The sequence below is a fragment of the Chlorocebus sabaeus genome, chromosome 13 (genome assembly GCF_047675955.1).
Source record: "Chlorocebus sabaeus isolate Y175 chromosome 13, mChlSab1.0.hap1, whole genome shotgun sequence".
NCBI classification, from domain to species: domain Eukaryota; kingdom Metazoa; phylum Chordata; class Mammalia; order Primates; family Cercopithecidae; genus Chlorocebus; species Chlorocebus sabaeus.
This window is the reverse complement of record NC_132916.1, coordinates 10,687,097-10,712,581: the sequence shown is the minus strand read 5'-3', so window position 1 is coordinate 10,712,581 and position 25,485 is coordinate 10,687,097. Positions and strand designations below refer to the sequence as shown.

The following is a 25,485-nucleotide window of genomic DNA, read 5'->3' as shown; positions in this document are numbered from 1 at the left end:
TCAGAGCATTAATATTTTGCAATAGTCCAGTTCAGTTTTCTAGTCATATGTTTCACAATTTGAAGTTGATTGTTTTGTCTTAATTAAAGTTAAACTTGGCAAGACTACTTGTGATAGTGTGTATGGTAGGGAATAACTGTGAAAGACTTTGAAATGGACCCAAAATATTAGTGGTCAACTGTAATGGAATGCTAGTTGTTGTCTAGTACACTCTTTCGTGTTATCTGATTCTATGGGGTCTTGTGCCTGCCATTGTCTTTGAGGTATTTTACAACTCTGTAACTTGTAGAATAGTGATGGTAATATATATGATTTTTGTCTTTAGAAATGCAAATTGTGTCCATTGGGTATGCAGCTGTTTTTTGACCTATGGCTACTGACCAACTTTCCAACTATAGGCAATCTTTCAGCATTCCTAACTGCCTGAATATTTGTTGGATTCTCTTTGGATATTCCTTTGAACCAGCTGTGACATGTTACTGGTTCTAACATTAATGAATGAGCTAAGGAATACCTTTGATACATGTTCATTCCACATCTGAGTTATGATTATACCATCTTTTAAATATCACCCTTTTGCATTTTTTATTGCATCATTTCTGCTTTAGAAAGCAGAAAATGCTAGTTTTTAAAAAATTGGTGATACTAGCTTTAATCATTTGATTAAGGTGGTTCTAACAGATCTTTCCATTGTGAAGATGTATTTTGTCCTTTTTAAGGAAATATACTTTGAAGGTGATACTTTGAGACAAAGAGAATATTCTGTTTCACAATAATTTTTCACCAGATGGTTTTAGTATTTACTGATGGTCCTTGCCTGTATCCATTATAACACTGGAGTTGCAAAACGCAAACCTTTTTCGTTTTCTTTTTTTTTTTTTTTTTGAGACGGAGTCTCGCTCTGTTTCCCAGGCTGGAGTGCAGTGGCACTATCTCAGCTCACTACAACCTCTGCCTCCCGGGTTCAAGCAATTCTCCTGCCTCCCGTGTAGCTGGGACTATAGGCGCGTGCCACCATGCTCGGCTAATTTTTTGTATTTTTAGTAGAGATGGGATTTCACCAGGTTAGCCAGTATGGTCTCGATCTCCTGACCTTGTGATCCTCCCACCTCGGCCTCCCAAAAGTGCTGGGATTACAGGCATGAGCCACTGCGCCCGGCCACCACAAACCCTTTTTCGACGTCCACAGTTCACACCTGACCTCTCCCTTTGAATCACTACAACACTTCCCTTTCTTGGGCAATAGATGAATAGCACAGCGGTTAGGTCACAGGCCTGTGACCGACTTGGGTTCAAACCCTGGCTTTTTCACTTACTACCTGCAAGACTTACTAGTTATTTAATTTCTTCATTCCTCACTTTCCCTATCGGCAAAACGGGTGCAATAAAGGCACCCCTCTCAGAGGACTGTTAGGATTAAATGAGCTAAATTACAGTGTCAGAACACTTCAGTAATGGGTACATAATTACTTGCTCAAGAAATGTTAGCTATTATTGGGTCATGATTATTTATATGTGTTTGAATTCCAGCTTTACCACATCCCAGAGTGTCTTTGAGTGAGTTACTCAATATCCTTGTGCCTCAATTCCTCATCTATAAGAAGGTTCCCATCTCATAGGTTTTTAAAGATTCATGCTTACATGCTTAGCAATGTCTGGTATGGAATAAGCACTAAAAAAGATGAGCTTTTATGATGATGATGATTACTCTTTTCAATCATGATTATTTTGTATCTTTGCTCTGAAAGAAAGTGAATTTTTTAAATTCAAGACTTTTAGATTCATCGTACTACTTTCATTGTGGCTAGCTCATGGCCATCCAAATAGTGAATTAATAAAGCTTCGTTGAGTGGCACTTGCTTGACAGTGACACTTTTGTCCACTCTTTCACCTTGCTGTATTTGTGCTGCCTTCCTTGCTGTAGGAAGCCCACGCTTGGGAAATAACATTCCCACAGAAGGTCTGAGAGGCTCTGATGGGCCAAGGTTGTAAACCCCCATGATGTGACTCGATGGCCAGTTAAAGTGTGTTCCCACCCCCCACGGATCCGCTGCCACGAGACTGTGCGAAGGCATTTACCTCCATGGCACTTTGATCCAAGTTCCCTATTTTCCCCTACCCGTCGGTCGAGGTTGGGAACAGTTGCTGTAAGCTGGGAAGCACCCGCCACGATCCAGCAGGGCGCGGTGGGAGGGGAAACTGAGGCCCGGCCAGGCACCCGCGCCTCACCCATCCCGCCGAGAAGCTCAGGCCCCGGGAGGCACCTGGCGCCTGCGCCCCGCCCGCGTCGCTTCCTGTCCCGCGCGTGCTGCGCTCACGTGACCCGGGCCTGGGAGGAGCCCGGGCGGGCGGGGGTCACCTGAACAAGGGAGTCACGTGAGCGGGGGGCGGGGGTGGGGGGCGGTGCCGGGCGGCTGTCACGTGACGCGATTCCGGGGCCGCCGCTGCTGCTGTCGCTGTCGCCGAGCCCAGTCGAGCTGCGCTCACCTCGGGCTCCAGCTCCGGCTCCGTCTCCACCTCTGCCTTTGCCCTGGCGGCGCGACCCTGTCCCGGGCGCGGCCCCCAGCAGTCGCGCGCCATCAACCTGGCGCCCGCCGTGCAGCCTGGGCCCGGCGCGATGGGGGCCGCCGCTGGCCGGAGCTCCCACCTGGGGCCCGCGCCCGCCGGCCGCCCGCAGCGCTCTCTGCTCCTGCTGCAGCTGCTGCTGCTCGTCGCGGCCCCGGGGGCCACGCAGGCCGAGGCCGCCCCGTTCCCCGAGCTGTGCAGGTGGGTGGCCCACCCGGACGCAGGCTCCGCTCGCGGTGCCCGGGGCGAACGGCCGGCGTGGGGGGCGGGGAGCGCTCGAGGAGCTCCTGGGGTCTCCAAGTCGCCTCCGGTCCGCGCCAGGTCCGCCCCGTTCCCAAGGGAAAGTTGCCTGCGTGGTGTCCGGGAGCCCCACCGGGTCCCGTGCGCCGGCGGGGGTGGCGGGGGGCGCGGGGGCACACGCGGTCCTGGCGTTCCTGGAGTCCCGCGGCCGGCCACTTGTGGCTGTCACTGAGTCGGGGGCGGCTTTGTGCAGAGGGGCTGCCCCCGGCCCTCGGGGTCGGCGGCTGCCCTCGCGCGGCCGGGTGTCCGGGAAAGTTGGAGGCAGGAACTCCACTTCGCTTTGTTCCCGCTGCGCGTTTGCATCAGAGTTTCGCCAGCGGGGCACCGTGAGGCCCCTTGGTGTGGAGAGGCTCACCGGGGCGTCGGAGCCCGCAGGAATGGTCCTGGAGTTGAGTGTTTGTGGTTTCATTTGCTGATTGATTTCCCCCCGTGGGCTCATTTTCTCTTTAAAGTAGTTTTTTTTGGTTTGTTTTTTTAGCAGTCGGTGACTTTTGTCTTCTTTAGATTGGGGGCAGGGGGGTGTCCTCCAGTGTGAGCTCTCAAGACTTGACCCTTCACTTCTCTGAGCCCAACTTCCTGCCTCGTTGCTCACATGATGTCATTGTCTTCGGGGCGGATTATTCTAGTGGATCTTGCTCTGGGAACCATGATTGTATAACGCATCAGTCCCCTCTAGGGCTGTGCATGTCCCGCAGCTGCCAGCAGTCCAGAACCAGGGGAACTTCGAATTCCATGAATTTTCTGACCATTCTTTTCTGGAATGTTTAGGATGATGGAAAATTCAGCCTTTATTTACTTTTTTTAGACTTTGGTAGAAAGGAAACAAGATGAAAAGTTCTGAACAGACAAGTTTCTCCCTTGGCAATAACAAGTTGCTTTTCAGAATGAAACAAAGTTGAGCGTACTTTGGGCTGAACTTGGAGTTTGTGGTAGGGTTTATGGGGGTTCTTATTTTTCCTTTGCATCAGAGATAGTTTTATTAGCACCCCTGTGTTCAGAACATGCAGAAATTATTCTAAGGAGGGTGAGGCTGATCTCACAATAGAAACTCTTTGGAAAGGCCCATATTTTTTATTCTCCCTTTTTTGGAAGGGGAAGGGTGGATGGAGGGAGAGTTTGTGACAGTGTAGTTTATAGACCAGTTAGCTACCCTAAGATACACAGTTACTCCAGTAACTAGCGTGATACAGAGAAATGGTGGCAACTTAAACCAGCTCAGGCTGAGACCAACATTTGGAGGAAGGCATTTTGGAATACTGGCTTCTATGACCAAAAATAAGAAATTAACTCGCCTGGGCGTGGTGGCTCACGCCTGGAATCCAGCACTTTGGAAGGCCGAGGTGGGCGGGTCACTTGAGTCCAGGAGTTGGAGGCCAACCTGGGCAACATGGCGAAACCCCGTCTCTACAAAAAATATGAAAATGAGGGCCGGGCGCGGTGGCACACTCCTGTACTCCCAGCTAAGGGAGACTGTGGTGGTAGGATAGCGTTAGCCTCGGAGGTCGAGGCTGCAGTGAGTTGTGATCCAGTCGAGTTGCACTCTAGTCTGGGCGACAGAGCAAGGCCCTGTATTAAAAATAAAGAAATAAATACAATAAGAAATTAACCCAGCTGGCTTAGTGAGGTTGAAGTCTTGGTCCTGTTAACAAATTGAAATTTGTTTCTTCACAGTTAAGATTAAGGTTGGCTTCAAGGTCAGACTGATGATACTTTGGCGAATTAATGGGGCCCTTACTTTTGCATTAGTTTAGTCATGGCAGTGTCTTGAACCTGTGTTCACGAACCTCGTGTCCAGGTGGAACACGGCCTGTTGGTCCAGTAGGAATGGCCTTTGTATCTTGACGTTTTTCTCGCCACTGTCGCATGTGGGCATACTTAGCGAATGCTGAAGAGGTTTCTGAGGTTGATATGCATTGTGAATATAAGAAGATGTGCCCTTTGGAGTCTTAGAATACCTTCAAAGTTGTGTGTAATTTTTCTGCTAGATTTTCTTAGGACAACAAACCTGCCAGTCATTTCAGAGGTGGATTTTCACCCACCTCTTTCTCTGTTACTTCCCTGTAGTTGCACATGCAGACTTCTCCATAGCCACTTGCAGTCTCTACTTTAAACCCAGCGTGTGCAAAGTGAACTTCCTATCTGTGCCTGTTTTATAATTTTTTGAAGCAGGGTCTCACGGCGTTGACCGGGCGTGAGTGCAGTGGTGCAGTCATAGCTCACTGCAGTCGTGAACTCCTGGGCTCAGGCAGTCCTTCCGCCTCAGTCTTCTGTGTAGCTGGGATTACAGGTGCACGCCACCCCGCTTGGCTTATTATTATTATTTTTTAAATTTTTAATAGAGGTGAGGTCTTGCTGTGTTGCCCAGGCTGGCCTCGAACTCCTGTCCTCAAGCAATCTTCCTGTCTCAGCCTCCCAAAGTGTTGGGATTACAGGCGTGAGCCACTATGTCTGGTTTATATTCCTGTTTTAAATTGATACCTCTCCTTAAATACTTTTTGAAAACTTTTTTTTCTTGGGACAGGGGAGGTGTCAGTCCTCTGTACTTTTATGAGATAAAATTGGCTAAAATTTCCTTAAATGTAGCATGTAGTTGAGGAATAGGAAAGTAAGTCGATTTTCTTGTTTAATTTGATACAAAAAATTCTACGACGTGTCACCAAAGTGTGATGTGTTAAGCTACGTTTTAGTTTTGTTCCTGGGCATCAGTTTGCTGAAGTGTGAATAATTCTGCCAGGTCTCCAGTGTAAGCATGAAAAGTCGAGTCCTACAAATGTCCCCATTTGTTTTTGCTGCTTGGTCACATGGAGGCAGTCCCAAATGTACAGAAGGATCACATTCCAAATGTTTGTATATTGATCGTTTCAAACGTGGAATGCGTTTTTCCATTGATAGTATTCTTGTTCATTGTTGTATGGTCCCCAGAAAGTCATTATCCTTGCAAAGGTTTTGGAGCGCCCAGACACCATATGGCTTTAACAGAATTCTAGCCGTAAATTCTCATTGTCTCTAAAAGATGGAGTTGGATTTCCCGGAAAACAACCTCTCCTCCCAAGCCCAGCTCTCTAGAATCTAGAGAGAATATTTTTCTTCTGCAGTCGCTTAGACCAACAAGAGGGACATCCGGGCCTGCTTCAGGGGTGCCTGCCAGGCACCTTGTGGGGGCAAAGCGTCAAGGTGACCTTTGGCTCTGAGCACTCCTGGGATGGGGTGTAGTTCCTGGTGCAGTTAGTAATTGGGAGGGATGAAGGAGGTGGCACCGTTTCAGCAGCAGCTTTCACTGTGTCCACGCATGTGGAGGGGCCTGCCCTCTATGAGTTGTGCATTGAACAGTCAGGCACGACAAAGGCAAGTTTCCCAAAGTGTATCTGGCTTGAAGCAGTGCTTTAAATAAGTGCTTGGTTTTTGGAGAGACTCAGCAAAGTGTTAACTGTCAAGTGGATTACTGTGCCAGGTGATCCCTGTGCTGAGTTAGAAGTTAATGATTCTTACGTAGGTATTTCTTGGGAGGTGATATGCTAGTACAAAGTTAGTAGAAAATGTGTTTCCTGAGGCTAGTGTGATAGGCTGTGGGACTGGCCTGTGGAGAAGACTTGGGGCAGGAAGGAGTGTCTGAAGGCCAGTGGGGGCAGGAACAATAGAGCAAGAAGAGAGGGCATTCAGGAGGAGAGGAGCAGAGGCCAGGCCATACAAAACCAGCAACAGTGTCTAAAGTGACCTCAGCTTGTCAGTAGCTTTACTTATTACCATATGCTTTAAACTTTGTAAAATGTCATATTATATACGTAATACGCAAGTTTCCGCCCTTTAGTTAGGTGTTAAGATGCTTAATGGGTGAGATCTTAACAGTGTGCATTAATGATAAAATAATGCATTGGGATGGCTAGATTTAGGTAGTTAAGAACTTTAAAATTTATACAGAACAAGTTTTCCCCAAATTGTTTAGGTATAAATGCTAGAAAGTTTTTACTCTGTTGAGGACAAGAGAATAATGAAGCCAGCTGGGAGTTGAGGTTGGTTTACTTACTGTCTCTAAGGAGATTTTTTTTTCCCCTGTAATTTTTCCAAAGGAACAATGCTTATATGTCTAATTTGGGCCACATGTTAAACCTGGATCACATCCATTTGTGTGTGTGCATTTCTTTCAACGATAAGTATATGTGGATGCCTAAGGTTGTTAATTATGGTTACATTAGATCTCATGGATTAATTCTCAGAACGGCATCCTGGCAGATTCCCAGGAAATGAATGCCTGAGTTGGGCCTCATATCTTTTATCAGCATTTCATAGAGAGAGAGATTTTTAAAAGATGGGGCTGAGAGAAATAATTGAGATGTTCCCTTCTCTATTTTGGTCTTGGTATGTGAATTATTGTATTGGGGAGAGAGTTGAGCAGGCTCTAGAACTGAGCCTAGTGGGGCTGAGAGAAATAATTGAGATGTTCCCTTCTCTATTTTGGTCTTGGTATATGAACTATTGTATTGGGGAGAGAGTTGAGCAGGCTCTAGAACTGAGCCTAGTGGCAGAGAGGTGCTGTTCTTTTTCTTCTTTTGATTGTCCTAGCCATGGAGAGTTCTTGCTAATGCCCTAGCTGGTCGTGAATGGTGTGTGAGGAGGTGGACGTGGCTGTTTGACTTTATGGGAACCGCCAAACTGTAATGCCGAATTACCATTTTGCAATTCCACCAGTGATGTATGAGAGTTCCAGTTCTACATCCTTGTCAACACCTGCCAGTCTTAATTTTAGCCTTTCAAGTGGAGTTGTAGTGGTATCTCAGTGTGGTTTCAGTTTTCATCTCTCTGCTGACTCATCAAGTTGAGCAAGAAAGGAACATCTTTTCTTGTATTTATTGGAGTCCTGGGTGATGTTCACCATCATCATGTGCTTACTGTTGGGTATTTTTTGCAGCGTCCTTTAAAAATCATAATTTGCCCCTTTTACCCCTTAAAAATGGTTTTTGGGGTCTTCTCCTTATTGAACTGTAAGAGTTCCTCATGTCTTCTGGGTACAAGTTCTTTCTTAGATACGAGTAAGGTGTGAGTAGTATGAGTATTTTTTCTCAATCTTTGCCTTGCCTTTAAATTTTCGCAGTGATATCCTTTGAAGAACAGATTTTTAAAAAATTTGATGGACTGTAACTCTTTGTGGTTTGTGCTTTTGGTAGCTTAAGAAATCAACCCTAGAACTAGTAACATTTGACCTGGGGAATTTTTTGTTTTGAGGACTGTCCTGGGCATTGTAGGATGTCAGCCAGCATTCCTGGCCTCTACCTACTAGATGCCAAGACTACACTCCACCACTCCCTCTCCCCCAGTGGTGACAAATAAAAATGTCTCCAGACATATCAAAGGCCCTGGAGGGGAGGGGGCAAAATCACCCCCAATTCAGAACCACTGGCCTACCCCAAGGTCTCAAAGATTTTTTCCTGTGTCTGCCCCTAGAAGTTTTATAGTTTTAACTCTGATTCCTTAACTCTAGGATCAATTTTTTAAATTTAATTTTTATATATGATGTTGCCAGAAAAAACAAACCATATTTTTCCTTTGCTCTCATTCCATGACAACAGTCATTAACACAGAAGACTTCTGTGATCAAATGTGTGATGGTTTTTCCCCGGGCACCAAGCAGGGACCCCTGGCCGATTCAATTCCCGACCCTGTCTACCTGAAGATAGTGTCAGATGCCACAGGTTTGGGGCTCAGTTCCCAAGACTGCTCCCCAACCCACACCAGTCGCAAGTCCAGGCCTCAGGAACTTCTGACCAACTGGCTTCAATTTGGGGTTCCCACAGTGCCTCTTTGGGTCTGATTAATTTGCTAGAGTGACTCACAGAACTCAGGAAACATTAAACATAAGCTGATGATTGGCAGTTTATAAGGATATTACCATGGATACGGATGAAGAGATGTGTAGGGTGAGGTATGGGGGAAGGGGTGCGGAGCCTCCGTGACCTCCCTGGCTCACTACCCTCCGGGAACTGCCGTGCATTCAATGATTTGGAAGCTCCCCCAACCCAGTTTTTATGGAAGCTTTAGGAGGTCAGCATTTCTTCTCCCAGGGTATAGGGTGGGACCCTCACTGGGGAGGATCTTAAGACCCACAGTCTGAAAGTGGGGAAGATGAGAGTCCTGCCTTGGGGCAGGTGGAAGGAGGGGCAGGTGGAGAGATTGTTTCCTGAGGCCTGACATGCCCGACATTATAACAAAAGACCGATACAAGGACTGCGGGAGTTAGGAGCCAGGAACCAGATTGGGAAAAAATACATACATACATACATATATGTATATACACGCACACATACATATATAAATAATGCCACAAAAAGGGTGAAAGTTCATTTTTTTTCATGAATATATCCAGTTCTGTTTACTAATACTTTATGAAATGTGCTTACAGCTCTGTTTTTAAGTGAGATTGGGCTACAGTTTTTTTGCTCTGCCATTCTTGACAGATTTTGTTATCAGTAATATGTTTGCTTTGCGGAAGGAGCTAGTTAGCTTTTAGTATTTTCGTATGTGGTGAAACAGTTTGTATATAAGATGGACATTTTCTGTTTCTTAAAGTTTGGTAGAACTCACCAGTAAAACTATCTGGGCCTGGTGCTCTTAGGTGGAATATCATTGGGGAGGACTTTTGATTATGGTTTCAGTTTTATCTAGTTTATTTTTCTGTTCAGATTTTCTACTTCTTCTTGGGCCAATTTTGGTAATCTCTGTTTTCCTAGAAAATTGTCATTGTAATTAGGTATTCATATATAAATAAGTAGCATGCTACTGTCATATTTTTGATACTCTATAGCTCTAGGTAAATTTTAAAAATTCCCAATGTTTACTTATGTACTTTTTTTTCTTAATTATATTTACTAAAGACTTATTTACCTTTTTAAAGTCTTTGCAAAAGAACTAGTGTTTTGTTTTTTCATCATCTTTTCACCATTTATTTGCAATTTTATTAATTTATCCATTCAGTAACTTCTACATCATTTTCCTGTTTCTAGTTTGAATTGAATGCTTAGCTCTTTTATTTTAAATCATTTTGCATAATTAAGAAATATATTTAAAGCTTCATGTTTCTTTCTGTGGAGTACCATACCACTCTCATGGATTCTGATACTTTTTTTTTTTTTTTCCCCCATATTTCAATTCTGTGTATTTCCTTTTTGGACTCAAAAGTTCTATCTGTTTCAACTTCCTGGACCCACTAAATTTTTAGATTTTTGTTTTTTTCAGGTCAATAAACTTTGGGGGTTTTTAATTTAGGTTTTCCATTGTGCTGGTAAATGTGGTGGCACTTACTGACATTTCCCTTGTGGCCTAACACCTAGTCAAGTTGGGAGTGTATTATGTGTTTGGAAAAAATGTTCTCCGTTTGGGTCGAAGTTACTCATGGTGCTGTTCAGCTTTTCTTTGTCCTAACTCTTCTTTGGTTTGTCTGTTGCATTTATTATTTGTATCTGGTTGCCGCTGTGGACAGGCACGTAGACAGATATCGGTTGCTGCTGTCGCCCTGCTTACCGGTTCTCCCGTGGTTCAGATGCTCTTATGCTTCCCTGTTGTCTTTTGTTGCAGGATCTCTGCTGATCTGTAGTCACAGCTGCCTGTTCTTTCTACGTGGACGCTGTAGCTTCTGTCAACCCTCTGAAGATCTCTCTTAAAGTTCTGTTCTGATTGCCCTATTCATTCTTTTTCCTTGGGTCCAGTTTCTTTGGTTTGAGTTTGTCACCATGATTGCGTGGTGCTGGTGACCTTGCAGTGATAAGTGCCTCCTGACCGTGCTCTCTGCAGTGGGTCTCCACCCGGCCTTGGCTGCCTCTTTGTGCAGCTGCATAGGGTAGGGCTGGGAGCAGTTGTTGGAATTTGGCTGCAAATTGTTTTTGGGGAGACTGGGGGATGGGCAGGATGTGCCTCTGTGGCTGGTCTTGGCGCCTGAGGTCCTTTCCACCCTCTTGATGTCACCCCTAAGCGCCATTCCTGCCAAGAGACAGCTGCTAAACCCCTGTTGATTGCTGCTGGCAGCGTGTGGCCTGAGATGGGGGATCTGGATTGTTGAGTCGGCTGTGTCCAATCACTTCTTTTTTTTGGATCTCATTTTCCTCCTCAAGAGAGGTGGGACTTAGTTTTCTTTCCCTCTTTCCTGCTTGAAAGCCTCTCATTAGGGAGTTAGTTTTGGAAGTCACTTTCCTGGTTTTGAATCCAGACTCCTCCCCTCACAGGCCTTGGGCAAGTCACCGACCCTTCAAGGTCTTCCTTTCCGTGTGTGTCCAGTCAGGATGCTAACTGTGTTTGTGGGCTAGGTGTGGGATGCTAACCATGTTGTAGGCTGGGTGTGGGAATTGGGAGACATTTGAATGCCTGGCACGTCCTCGGTGTTCATCGGTGCTGTAGTGGTAGCAGTTGCTTTATCTGTAAGTTACAGATGCTGCCTTACATCAGGGATTTATTTTTATAACCTGTTTCTTGGTCTGCCAGCGCTCTCCATTAGTGTCTTGGGGTTTCTGCCTCAACCAGACAGCATTTCTTCATTATCAGTTTCATGATCGGCATTCCATGCAAACTTCCTCATGAGAAAGAAAGGTTTCCGCTGTTTAAAAAAGTTTTAAAACCACTGGATTCCATGATTTCCGGGTCCATTTTGCATCCCAAATTCTGCAGTTCTGAGGCTTGCAGCCTTGAGGAGTCCTTACTGACTCAGATTCCCCTGAACAATGATAACTCAAGGTGTAGAGTTTGGGTGGAGGCCGGGTCCTGTTGTGGTTTGGTCCCAGGCTGGGCTGGGAGCAAGGGGGCTGTTGTGGTTCCAGGGCACGAAGAGCCGTCCTCCCTGTTTCCCTGTGGTAGGATCAGGAAGTCCCAGCTAACTTCTGCACGTGGGTGCTGTTGTAAGTGGGAACGAAAGTGTCCAGGCCAGTGTCTTGGATGCGAAGTGCTTCATAAATTCTACCTTGCTGTGCAACTTAAAAAAAAAAAAAAAAAAAAAAAGTATGGTGGCTTAGGTTTTCGAGGTGCCCAAAGCAATGCGTCATAAGCCTATTTTTGTCTCCATGTTAGCCAGGGCAGAGGGGCACTTCCCTGTGAATCCTCCAGGGTGGGGAAAATCCCAGGCGCTCTGTGAACCTGGCTCTTCAGCCAGCTGCAGACCTGTGGTGGGAGTTTTCTTTTTCCTTTTGTGTGCTTTTCGATCCCCTGGGCTGCAACCATTGTTCAGTACATCTGGAGGGTAAGTTGTCCAGGATGAAGAAGCAGATCCTAGGAGTGTCATCCTTCACAGGGAGGGGTGTGGGAAGCGAGGGAGGTGGTGGAAGTACTGGCCAAAGCTCTGTTTTCAGGAATGTGTGACAGCGAAAACTGGCCTTTGTTTTGCAGTTTGAGTTGCCTGTGGGCTGTGGCCTAGAGGGAAGGTCAGGAGGGTCTTGTAGTCAGGGCTGCCACCTTCTTCATGCCTGCTGTGTGCTGGGAGGAGGAGAGAGCTCCTTCAGAGCGGACCCACCACTGGATTTTGAGTGTGTGTAAAATTACCTCGTTGCCATCTGCCCAGTTGTCTCTACTCCAGAATCAGTTATACATTTTAAAACAGCTGTTTAGTACTTAAAAAACTCCCCCAACACTCCCTGCACCCCACTGTGGCCTGCAAATAGAGTGCCAAGCCACCAGAATAGAAGCGCTAAAGAAGTGGGTTTCCTAGAAGTGGCAAGTCTGAGACTCCAGTGAGTCACCCTCATTGTTCCCCTGAGGCACCCGCCCTCCACCTGGTCTCTGCTCTTGAAGTGCATCAGTTATGCCAGCACTTCTCTCTTTTCTTTTCTGTCTTTTTAGAGTCACCCCTTTAGAGTGACAGGCAGCGTGAGCTCATGGCCTTGACTTTGCTGGACCTGCAGAGGGAGAGGAGAGCTGGTGGCAGAGTCAGGGGTGGGGCCCCGAGGATGGGGCCATTTTATAGGAGAGTCCACTGTCCCCAGGCCTTTCTGTAAGAGGCTGGAAGTGAGGGAGTGAACCAGGCACGCGGATTAGGGGCCTACGTGTCAGACCCGGAGGGAAGCATGTCTGACTCGGTTGAGAGGCAGCCAAGGGTCCAGCGTGGCTGAGTGGGCTGAGTCACTGGGAGAATGGAGGGAGGGGCCAGAGAGCGTGGAGGACTAGCTGTGGCCAGGTCACAGGGGCTGTGGGACTTGGGGCTCCCTCTGGGTAAAAACCAGAGCCCTTGCGGATTTCAGTAGATTGAAAGGCACCTGGAAGGTTCGATTGCTTGGATTGCCTCAGGGAGCTGCGAGATCCCTAGATAAGGGTTGCAGTTTAGCAAGGTAGCTGCTTTTCCTCTTCAGGTTGCCTTTAGGCTGCGATGGAGATAGCCTGAGCTCTGGAGGAGGACTAGCCTCTTTCTAACATGGACTTGGCCACTTTGTGAATTTGTGACCTGAGGCAAGGTCACGTACCTCTCACTAGGACCTCACTAGGCTGTCAGTTCTGTGTCTCCAAGAAGGTGGAGAGGGAGCCCTAGCTGGGTTAAGCAGCTGGGTGTTAGGCTTTGCGGACCCTCTGCCGTCTGATGTTTGGCCCCAGCATCTTCAAAGCAGGGGCCTTTCTCCTGTGTCCCCCTGATTGGCCTTTGTGAGGAACCACCACCTGGCAGTGGCCTCACTGGCGTCGTGGGCCACCCAGCTGAGCTGACAGCCCGCGAGTTTTCTAGAAAGGCCCACCTTCCCTTGTAGTTCGCACACTCCAGGAAGGACCCTGGGTCTGGGAGGGTTGTTTGGGACCTTGGTGACAGGGAGAGTAGGGGGCTGAGTATTAAGGTCTGAATTCTGCGCTGGGGGCTGGGTTGTTCTTAAAGGCGGTTGAACTCAGACATCCACATGGTGAAGCAGGGGGTTTAGCCCAGCTACAACTCTTCTTTATATATGAGGAGCGAAGTATGAGACCGCCCAGGTAATTGCTCTTATTGGAAGAAAATCGTCACGGAGCAGGGCTTAGAGTTGAAATACTGGCCTGCATCCTCTACCGTTGAGTTGATCTGAGCCAAGGCTAGCAGAGAGAGGGCGGCCATTTTTCTGGTAGCTTTCTGTTGTGGAGGGCACTTGCCCACCTCCTGGGAATGCCACGCCCTGGCGTGTTTGCACGGGTCCTGTTTCCCCTGCTGCCCTCCTGCTGGAAGCTCTGGACTCACCTGTCTCTGCTGTGGATGGTGCAGGGCGGGCAGGCCCAGAGTGCCATGCCTGTCCTGAGAAGTCCCAGGAGGCAGTTGAGTGTATGTGTGTGTGAGTGCGTGTGTGAGTACATGAGTGTGTGAGTGCAAGCGTGTGTGTCTGAGTGTGTGTGTGAGTGTTTGTCTGAGTGCATGTGTCTCTGTCTTCATCAGCTCCGCGGAGATTCCTCCGGACAGGGGCCTGCCCGGCTCTCCCTCCAGTTCTTTGCCAGTGTCATGTGACACTCCTTTCAGAGGGCACCGCCCCCAGCCAACTCACCTTTTTTTGTAAACTTAGTTTTTAAGCCGTCCAGATCTCTCTCTGGATTCAAATGAAAGCTTTAGATCATAGTCTGTCTCAAAAACTCTCTGTTCCTGGTGGTGGGTTTTTCCGTCACAGTGTCCTTGAGGGCTAGCTGAGTTTTGTCGAGGAAGTTGAGCTGGGAGAGACTGTGGCTTACGCAGCCTGTTGGTCAGCGCTGGGGCAGGAATCTGGCCCAGTCCCTTCATGGCACCTTTCTTAGGGTAGCCAGGAGGATTCTCCCCTGACTATTCTAGGTGACCTCTGTTACGCAGTCCCCATTGCCTGCCCCGGTTCTGTGGGCTCTGACGTTGACTTAGATGCCATGTTTTTTGACTTAGAGCTTCTAACCGGATCCCTCTCTATGCACCGGGCTTCCTTCCAGACCCTGCATACCTCTCAGGGAAAACCAAAAGCTGACGTCTGGCACTTCCCTGCTTCTCTTTATTTGTATTTGTCAGCCCTGTATCTTTGTCCACAGCTTTGTGGGTTTGATAGAATAGGAAGTGAAGTACTTCCTATATAAGCCCTGGCCATGCTGTGTCAAACTCATGTGCTTCCCCAGCCTTTATTTCGGGGTAGGAGTCTTCGTGCAAATCAGATTGTTTCTGTTTTAGTGTAGGCAATAGAAAGTTGTTGACGACAGGGTTTACCTCACGTTCTTGACATTCTGCTGCCAAGGTCCGGTGTGGGAACCTGGCCTCCTTGCTCCTCTTCCCTGCTGTTTTTTCCCTTCCTCCTTAGTTTAGGAGACTGGTCTGGATTTCTGAAGGTGACGGTGCTGGATATGTATGATCTGAAACACTGTCTGATACTGAGAAGGGACAGTAGTGAGCCAGGTGATTTCTTGAATGTTCTGTGAGAGGACTTGCATGCATGTCAAAAGTAGGAAAATGTGTTTTGGGTGTTCGGGTTGGAAAGACTTCACGTTCTCTTTGTCTCCAAGGTGTTAGATTTGTTGCTTGCTGGAGCCTCAGAGAAACTTTTCTCGAGCTAGTGACCACGTATCTTGTTACGTGAATTTCACTTGTGTGTTACCAACTGGGTTTCTGTCTTTTAAGGAAACCAAATTACAGATTCACACATGCCTACTTATGTTATTACTGATCCCATCCTGCCTTTATCTTGCTTTATGTGTTGATTATTAATTGCAGGCCAGTAATAAAATGTTTAATAGTTACATGACAATGAGCATAACCCCAAGATTTACGGGGACTGAGGAAACTAAGATATATGTTAAAAGAGTTTGGCTCTATGGCAATAAATGAGGAAGGGACAAAGTGATACTTCATGGAGATGTTTTGTGTTGAAAGGAAACAACCCAGTTTTCTAAGATTTGTTTTCTTTTAAGAAACTGAGCATACCATGTATTTTGATCATAGAATTTTACATACTTTAGACACTAGCTTTTTTTTAAAAGGAAAGAACTCCAAATTACATCTCGCAAGCTATTGTGGTTTTGTAAGCATTCAGTGATGGCGTATATGAAAACTCTGAGAGCTGTCATGTTAAGATACCAATGTCAGTTTAAAGATATTCTATATCTGTATCCCTATGACATAGTATTTTGAATTTTTTATTTTTCATTTTTGGACAGACGTTTAGAACTCACTCAGTGAAGCTGGCTCTCCATCTCTCTGTTTTAAGCTTTTTGAACTCCAGGAAGCTGTGTCGGCCTGGGGTTACATTCACTTCTTCATTGCTGCCCCTCGATTGCTTTCGTCTTGACCAGGGTGGGTTTTGAAGGCGGCCCTTGCTGGAACAGTAGCAGGAAAGTAGAAACCCCTTCCTGTCTCTGGGTTGGCTGACAGTCTGTTACTTGTGTGCTTCCTTCTAATTGGTAATCTGCCAACACCTTTCAGGATATTATGAAATTCCAAGCAAATGAGGTTAAAATGGGACCTCTGTGCTTCTGAACAGGCGTGAACTGACTGCAGTTCTCCAGGATGGTTTCAGCAGAAGCAGTGAGATTCCAGTCAGGAGCAAAAGAGTATCTGAGCTTTCTTTATGGGAAGGATTCCGACGGTGTGCTTGGTTTATATGGTTACATTAATTGTCCTTGTTAAATTTAAAAAAATAGGGTACGTTTCAACCACAGACTTTGCTTTAAAAGCAGACATCTTCTAAAGTCATTTGCCTTGTGTGTGACTTCTGCTGCTCCCTGTGTCCTGCTGGGCCTGATGGGTTGATTGTAGAATGTTTCTGAGTTGTGGATAATACTCACTGTTGGACTCTGCTGAGCTGAGTAGTCTGATTAAAGGAGAGTGTGCATCTGAGTTGAGGAAGACAATATAGATGTGGTCCCTGTTTGTGGAGTTCACAAGCTTCTTGTATAGAAATAGCAAGGACAGTGCAGCCAGTGGGAAGGAGCCGACTGAAGGAATTGGTATTATTTCCATGGAGACCAGTTGGGTATGGGAAGAGAGGTTGTGGAAGGCAATGCTCTGGTGTTTGACAATTCACACTGTGCAGAAGAGAAAGCAGAAGTGGACTGGGAGTATAGAGTAGCAGAAGTTTAAGCTTGGGGAAGAAGTTGAGCAAGAAAGCATATGATCTGTTGATAGCGTGATGTGATGGGGTCTGAATCTTTGGACATTTCACAGCTTTTTCATAGAGGCTGTCCTCAGATGGGTTCAACCACTCTTAGAATTCTGCCTTTATTATTCAAGTAGTATCCATGACATTAAAAATGAGAAGAGAAGCGTTTTGGCCAATGATGGACTGCATAAACTACTGTTTACATAAATGACCTTGGTCCTAGAAGATTATGATGAAGCTGAACAATTCCTATCACCTAGTGATGCTGTAGCCGTTGTAACGCCATAGCACAATGCATTAGTCACATGTTTGTGGTAATACTGCTATACACGAACCCACTGCACTACCAGTCTTATAAAAGCGTCCAGTCAGGTCCTAGGCCTTTACGTCCACTCACTCACTGACTCACCCAGAACCACTTCCAGTCCTGCAGGCTACGTTCATCCTAAGTGCCCTAGGCAAGTGTGCCATTTAAATCTTTCATACCATATTTTTGCTGCACCTTTTCTATGTTTATATATATATCATGTATTGCAGTTGCCGGCGGTATTCAATGCAGCATCATGCTGTGCGGGTTTGTAGCCTGGGAACGATAGGACATACCATATAGCCTAGGTTTGTAGGAGGTGACACCATCTATGTGTGTGCAGATACACTCAGTGATGTTTGTGCAGTGACAGAATTGCCTCATGACACATTTCTGACAGTGTATCCCCATCATTAAGTGAGTGACTGTTAAACCAGTCCCCCCATCAGCAGTTATACTTCCTAAGGTTTCAGTTACCCATGGTCACCTGTAGTCTGAAAATATTAAGATATTTTGAGACAGAGGGAGAGACGCCATATTCACATACCATTTATTACAGTTATAATTGTACTATTATTAGTTGTTACTCTTTTACAACAACTAATTTATAAATTAAACTTAATCATGGGTATGTATGTAAAGGAGAAACCACATCTGAAACCATATTCCTGGTTTCAGGCCTCTACTGGGGGTCTTGTATCTGTGATTACAAGGTGCTGTGAAGGGATGACTTTAATTTTTCTATATGACTAGTATTTTATTGAATCAAATTATATAGGTGGTTGGCAATATGATAGGAACTCGGAGATCTTTATGCTATACAGAGTCTATCATTTTAATGGCATTTATTGCGGCAAGATTTAAACTAAAGTTTTGTGGAATGTTTTGCCAGTTTTCGTGTTGTAACTGAAACTGAATGTTTTCTGAAAAGTTAAAACCATTTTTTAAAATGGAAAATAAATGCAGCCGTTTACGTAAGTGGTTAAGGACTCACCCTTGGGCCTCCCACTGCCTGGGTTTATTCTTCACTTTGTAATTCTGTGATGCTGGGCAAGTTCCTCCTTCTGAGCCTTGGGATCCTTGGCCTCAAAGCTGAGGAACTTGGGAGGGTTGGATAATGGCGTCCAGTTCTGTAGGGAGATTTGGCTCACGTGTTAGCCTTGTGGGTGAGAGCTGTGCTGTCGTGGGTTCTTAGCCAAACTGGCCAGTGTCCTTCTCAAGCCATCAGTAGATGCTGATCCTGCATCTGCCAGTCGTTGCTCCAGGAGGGAGGACATTACTGTCCCAGAGTGACGGTGTCATTGGGGATAACAGGCACCTCAGAAGATGCCACCACTGAGCTGTACAAAATGCCATTGCAGCTAGTGCCAGAGCTGTGGATTGGGCCGGGGAGCACTGTCTGGAGGAGCTGCTGCAGCACTTGTGTATATCTCCAGCTGTCGGGCTGGCTTTGGAATGCATTTGGATTTTTTGAGAATGAGAGAGGGACCATTAGCTGTTTTACGCTCTGAAAAATGACATAGAATAGCAAAGATTTTGCTTACTTTTGCTGATTTTCTAGAACATTTTCTGTCCCAGAGTGATGGTTTTGAAGAACCAAGGTTCTTGGACAGATGGTTTTGCATCCAAAAGAGTGACTCTAACTGAAATCAGGCTGCCTCCCTTGAGGAGGGTCACTGGATTTTGCAAGGCTGGGACAATGGGCAGGAATCCTGGGTTGTTTCCAGTGGACAAGCTGCTTCTGTGGGCCTTTGCTGTTCTCCCCGCTCCTCCTCCTGTGTCCTGCTGGTTTCCTTCAGTCGAGATAGAATACAGCATAGCGTTAATGACTTTTAGAAGACTTGACAGAGTTTCAAGAAAATGCTCACTGGGCTTTTTTTACCTATCCTGCTGCAGAGGTTCTTTGTTTTTTTTAGACGGAGGGAGTCTCACTCTGTCACCCAGTCTAGAGTGCAGTGGTGCGATCTTGGCTCACTGCAGCCTCCACCTCCTTGATTCAAGCTATTCTCGTGCCTCAGTCTCCCGAGTAGCTGGGACTATCGGCATGCGCGACCATGCCTGGCTAATTTCTGTATTTTTTTTTTTTTTAATAGTCAGGGTTTCACCATATTGGCCAGAATGGTCTCGAAGTCCTGACCTCAAGTGATCCTCCCACCTTGTCCTCCCAAAGTGCTGGGATTACAGGCATAAGCCACCCACACATGGCCTGAAGTGCTTTCTTTCAGAAAATGTATTCAACACATTCCTTCGTGTGTGTGTGTGTGTTTGAGTGAAGACTGTGTTTCCACACAGCTTGCAGATACTTTCTTCCAGAAGCTTGTTTGTTGCTAACATTTAACATCTTAGTATTACAGCTTAGTTTTCTCTGATTGAGTATGTTGATCTCTATTTTTTTTTTCTGTCAGTTTTTTTCTTAAGTCTTTACTTGTGTAAGCTCAGATAACTTAGTCTAGAATGTAGGCTTTTTCTGGGAATCTCAGCTGAATGGTTCCATTTGCTTGGCTGTTAAATGAACCATACTGTTGTGGAATAGTTTCCTAATTCTGGCTGTACATGTGCACTTCGGGTAGAGAATTTTCTAATAGACTTTCAGACAAAAAATTTATTATTCCTCAAATATATCATTAAATTTTATTTAGTCTGTAATAATTTTATTGCTTCTGAAACCATTTTCTAGTTCTATCATGTGATCATGGTGCTTTTAAACTTTAATACCAATTTAAGAATGATTTTAGCTTAGGGCATTCTGGAGGCTTGGCCTTTAATGTGGAAAGAAATTTAGAATCCTTTAGTTTCAAACATGTGATTTCTTAAAACTTGTTATCAGTTATTTATATGATTTTAAGTTTATTATGAAATAGTCTTTAAAAACTATTTACTTTAGTGGAAGCTTGTCTAGTGATAGTTTAACCAGAGTGCATACCAGAGTACATAATAGTTTTTGGAATATTCTTCATAAATTTTCAGATAGATTATTTAAACCACATGACTGTTTCTGAGCTCCTGTTGATACTAGGGGCTAGGCGTATTAGTTTAGTTTTTTCTTTTCCTTTTTTTTTTTTTTTTTTTTGAGACAGAGTCTCACTCTGTTGCCTAGGCTGGAGTGCAGTGGCGCAATCTCAGCTCACTGCAACCTCTACCTCCTGGGTTCAAGCGATTCTCCTGCCTCAGCCTCGCAAGTAGCTGGGACTACAGGTGTGCACCACCACACCTGGCTACTTTTTGTATTTTTAGTAGAGACGGAGTTTTACCATATTGATCAGGCTGATCTTGAACTCCTGACCTCGTGATCTGCCTGCCTTAGCCTCTCAAAGTGCTGGAATTACAGGCGTGAGCCACTGCGCCCTGCCATTAGTTTGTTTTAAAGGAGACATAATGTCCGTTGAAACATCAGAATGTTTTAAGTACTGACAACTTGCAGGTGTCTTTGGAGTGAAGTTTAGAAACCTATTGTGACTATTCTTCGTTTTAAAGCTGTGGCTAAGAACTCTGAGATATTGGTGCCTTTGCCTCAAGTGCTGCTGATGGCTTTGAATGGCATTGAAGTTGCCAGGCCTGGAGGAGGGCTGCCTTGTGCTGAGTGGTTAAATCAACCCCCTGAAAAAAGTCAGTGTTCAAGTATTTTAATAGGCTCCTGTTTCCTACTTCCATAACCACTTACATTTGATGAGTCTTGACAAAACAAGTATGAAATGCAAATAGAGAAAATAATATAATTGAATAGAGCAACACTTTTCTCTCTAGCAGCCCTGATTTCCAGATTATCAGGACAATATCCCTCATTTTATTCTTTTTAAAATCTTGATTCTGCTCCCCAAGCACACACACTCTTTACCTTATTTAAATATCCCCTTTGCAAAAATGGTGGATTTCTTTTAAGGAAAGCATAGCCGGCCAGGCACGGTGGCTCATTCCTGTAATCCCAGCACTTTGGGAGGCTGAGTTGGGCGGGTTCACGAGGTCAGGAGCTAAAGACCATCCTGGCTAACATGGTGAAACCCCGTCTCTACTAAAAATACAAAAAATTAGCCAGGCGTGGTGGCGGGCGCCTATAGTCCCAGCTACTCGGGAAGCTGAGGCAGGAGAATGGCGTGAACCTAGGAGGCGGAGCTTGCAGTGAGCTGAGATCCGGCCACTGCACTCCAGCCTGGGTGACAGAGCCAGACTCAGTCTTAAAAAAAAAAAAAAAGAAAAGCATAGCATTTTAGGTACTTGTGGATCTCTAGCGTTGATTTCTACCAGTTAACTTATTTTAAATGACACCCTCATGCACCAGTATCATATACTTAGGATTGTGAAATAGCTTAATGATGCAATGATGCCACTGCCGCTTCTTGAGGTTTGTCTCTGGTATCCTGGAGAAACTAGTTATGGCTCCTGATAAGAGATTAGCATTTTTCCTGAGTAGTAGCCAAGTCTTTGTTTACTTGTTTATCTTGTATCCTGCAACCTGGAATATACGCTCCGAGAGGGCAGGGCCTCTTTGTTTTGTTCATTGCTGTACTCTCCTGTGCCTCCCGCAGTAAGTACTTAAGAAATACCTGTGAAACACATGAATAAAGGTTAATGAAGGGCAAAGGAAACAAGCCTTTATGGATGATTTTTCTCTGTGCCTGATAATACTTGGGTTATTTTCTAATGTCCTTGACTCATCCTGAGTCTAGGAGATAACTCTTAACATGTTCCTGATGAAGAAGCTGAGTTGAAGAGTAACACCCCAAGGGTGTCACCCTAAGACTGGGCACCTAAGTACCCCAGCCTGCTCTTCAGGTTTGTAGCCACTTAGTGGCCATCAGACCTTCCATCTCCCTGCTTTTAAAGGCCTGTGTATGTGGTTTGGTTTCTTGGCAGGTGGGTTCGATGGGTTTCCAGACCTAGGAGTTCTTGGTGCCTTGTCTTCCAGTACCCCAACAGGGCTACTATGGCTCCTCCATTGCTGAAACTAGTTCACAGTCGGGGAGGGAGACATGTTGTGGAGGACCTGGTGGTTGGTTTTGTGCTGAGTCATTGCCTTGGTGCACTGTGGAAGGGAGCTCTGGGAAGTGGACGGCTCCTTCTGTGAGGGAGTGCTTCTGTCGTCAACGGGGTATTGCATAGGCTGCATAACACTGCTAGGTAGATAAATATGGCGGTCTTACCCCAGGGCCTCCATAACTCCTGGATGGACCTAGCCTAAGCAATTCTGATTTAACTTATTGCCCCTTCTTTTAGCAATACTGTTGAGGTAAATAACAGCTTTTGCATTTAAAATGATAAAAAATATTTTTGTAGATATGGGATCTTGCTCTGTTGCCCAGGCTGGCCTGAAACTCTTGGCTTCAGGTGATCCTCTGGCCTTCGCCTCCCAAAGTACTGGGATTACAGGCATGAGACCCTGGCCTGGCCTTTATTTTTTACATTTTGCAAGGACATTTTAAGACACTTTCTTCCTTTTCTGTTTTTACTCCTGCTGAGGAGTTGATCCCCATTTTACAAAATGGACAAAACATTCTCCCCAGGGCAGAGTAGACATTTGAGAATAATTGTTTTCGCAGAACCGGGAAACCACCTATTTTGTCCCAAGTATACTGGTTGATGCATTAGCAATTACTCACTATCTGCTTTTCCAGAGGTTTGAACAATGAGTGTTAATGCTTGGTGTAGTGAATTTTGTGTGATTTCGAATCTGATAGTTGACTCATTGCACAGCTCTGTCTTGCAAGTTCAGATCTGAACTGTAGCTCTAAGAGGTAAAAGCAGAAGTGGAGCTGCCTTTCGTGCCATAGCTAGCTTTTTAATAAAATAGAGTTAAAAAATCCTTTGGCTTTTCAGCATTTTGGTGTGATTGGAAAGGCTATTACTATCTTATATTCAGCATGAGTCTTGAGCAATTACTGATTAATATGGTTTGGCCGTGTCTCCACCCAAATCTCAGCTTGTAGTTCCCATAATCCCCGTGTGTGGTGGGAGGGACCTGGTGGGAGGTAATTGAATCATGGCGGGGGTTACCCTCATGCTGTTCTCGTGATCATGAGTGAGTTCTCACGAGATCTGATGGTTTTATAAGGGACATTTCCCCCTCTTGCTCCACACTTCTCCTTGCTGAAAAAGGATGTGTGTGCTTCCCCGTCTGTCATGATTGTAAGTTTCTTGAGGCCTTCCTAGCCATGCTTAACTATGAGTCAATTAAACCTCTTTCTTTTATAAATTACCCAGTCTTGAGTATGTCTTTATTAGCAGTGTGAGAACAGACCAATACACTGATCTGAGTTGATATTCTTAAATTAATGGTAAGATATTTCTTTCTTTCTTTTTTTTTTTTTTTGAGACAGAGTCTTGCACTGTTGACCAAGCTGGAGTGCAGTGGCACAATCTCGGCTCACTGCAACCTGCACCTCCCAGGTTGAAGCAATTCTCCTGCCTCAGCCTCCCAGGTAGCTGGGATTACAGGCATGTGCCACCATGCCCAGCTAATTTTTGTAATTTTAGTAGAGACAGGGTTTCGTTTTGTTGGCCAGACTGGTCTCGAACGCCTGACCTTGTGATCCACCCTCCTCGGCCTCCCAAAGTGTTGGGATTACAGGCCTGAGCCACCTCGCCCAGCCAGATATTTCTATTTTGATGATCTTTGAGTCCTGAGGTAGCTTCAGAGTGGATTGAACCAGAGACAGATGGTGTTAGTAGTTTCTGCCCTGGCTTCTTTGCAACTTAACATACTTGACTTTTTAGTGTTTTTGGCTAAGGAAAGTGTATTTTCTAGTTTGTGGCAGTTTTAAGCAAATGTGGCTTGAATAAAACTAGAGAGAAGTTTAATTTTTGATAAATCAGTGACAGTGACAAGTTGTTTTTCTTCCTTTCCAGTTATACATGGGAAGCTGTTGATACCAAAAATAATGTACTTTATAAAATCAACATCTGCGGAAGTGTGGGTGTTGTCCAGTGCGGGCCATCAAGTGCTGTTTGTATGCACGACTTGAAGACACACACTTATCATTCAGTGGGTAAGTAAAACTACCTTAAATTACTGGATTGGCAATATGATTCCTCAGTTTTGCTAAAATGACTGTGTATAGCTATATGTATATAGCTGTACAAAAATTATGAATGTTTAGAAATTATAAATGTTTATAATACATAATACACATTGGTTAGTAGTTAAAAATGATAACGGTTTGAATGTCTAGTATGAGCTGAAACTAGGTTAGTTCTGTCTAGTGGATACTGTGCAGACCACCGTTATGAAGAATTATGTAGGATGTGTATTTGATATTGAAAGATATCTCCTAGATGGCTGTCCCTTCTCACCCATGTTTTTCTTAAACTCTGTTTTTACATTCTCCCCCAGCCCCCATTTCCTTTAGTGCTCCCCGCACTCCCACTCCTTTGTGCCTTCCAGTTTTGGCTGTAGTTCCCAGACAGTGTGTGTGCCATCAAAGATGGTCACTGGAGTTAGGCTTACATTAAAGGTTAAATAGTCCTGAGGATTGACAGTCTCAGAGAAAAAGGTGCAGCCCCTTCTTTCCTAGGGTTCATTTCATTTCCCCAGATGTATGCCTTTTGGATCAGGATCGCTATCCTGTGAAGAATATGAATCCAAGTGGATTGACAGCACCAGGTTACATGGAGTAGGGCAGGGCAGATACCTGAAGGAGGGGATGCAGGGCGGACAGAAAAGCAGAACACATTGCCCTTGGATTTGGCAACATGGATGTCTGTGGTGACCTTTCACTAAGGCAGTTAGAATAATGAGGTTTGACCACAATGGATGGTCATGACATGGTGATGGTATGTGACTGGGATCGTCTGACAACTAGAAGAGGATGCTAGCTAGGCTTTTGGATTTGGGAGAGAAGCTTACTGTGGTAGCGCTGTCATTTTGTTTTGTGTTTTAAACATTTTTACATTTTTACAGATTTGGGAGTTCAAGTGCAGTTTGTTACATGGATATATTGCATAGTCGTAAATCTGGGTTTTTAATACCTGTCTCCTGAATAGTGTACATTGTACCCAGTAGATAATTTCTAATTCCTCACCCCCCAACCTTTCTGAGTCTCCAGTGTCTGTTATTCCACTGTCCATGTCCATGTGTACATATTGTTTAGTTCCTACTTATAAGTGAGAACATGTGATATTTGATGTTCTCTTTCTGAGTTATTTTTCTTAGGATAATGGGCTGTTGTTCAATTCATGTTGCTGCAAAACTTGTGATTTCATTCTTTTTCATGGCCAAGGTGTGGAATTTGACCATAAAAAGGAATGAAATCACACACACACACCCCACATTTTTTGTTATCCAGTCATCCATTGATGGACACTTAG

General features: G+C 45.2%; 1 protein-coding gene across 1 annotated transcript in view; it reads left to right on the top strand.

The window, feature by feature from the left end:
- Positions 1 to 2,433: 2,433 nt before the first annotated feature.
- IGF2R (insulin like growth factor 2 receptor) overlaps positions 2,434 to 25,485 on the top strand; it is a 132,840-nt gene continuing 109,788 nt past the window's right edge. The window contains exons 1-2 of the mRNA XM_073022295.1: positions 2,434 to 2,766; positions 24,028 to 24,167. Coding sequence (XP_072878396.1) covers positions 2,618 to 2,766; positions 24,028 to 24,167 — 289 coding nt within the window. The 5' untranslated portion in view covers positions 2,434 to 2,617. The remainder of the gene's footprint in view (positions 2,767 to 24,027; positions 24,168 to 25,485) is intronic.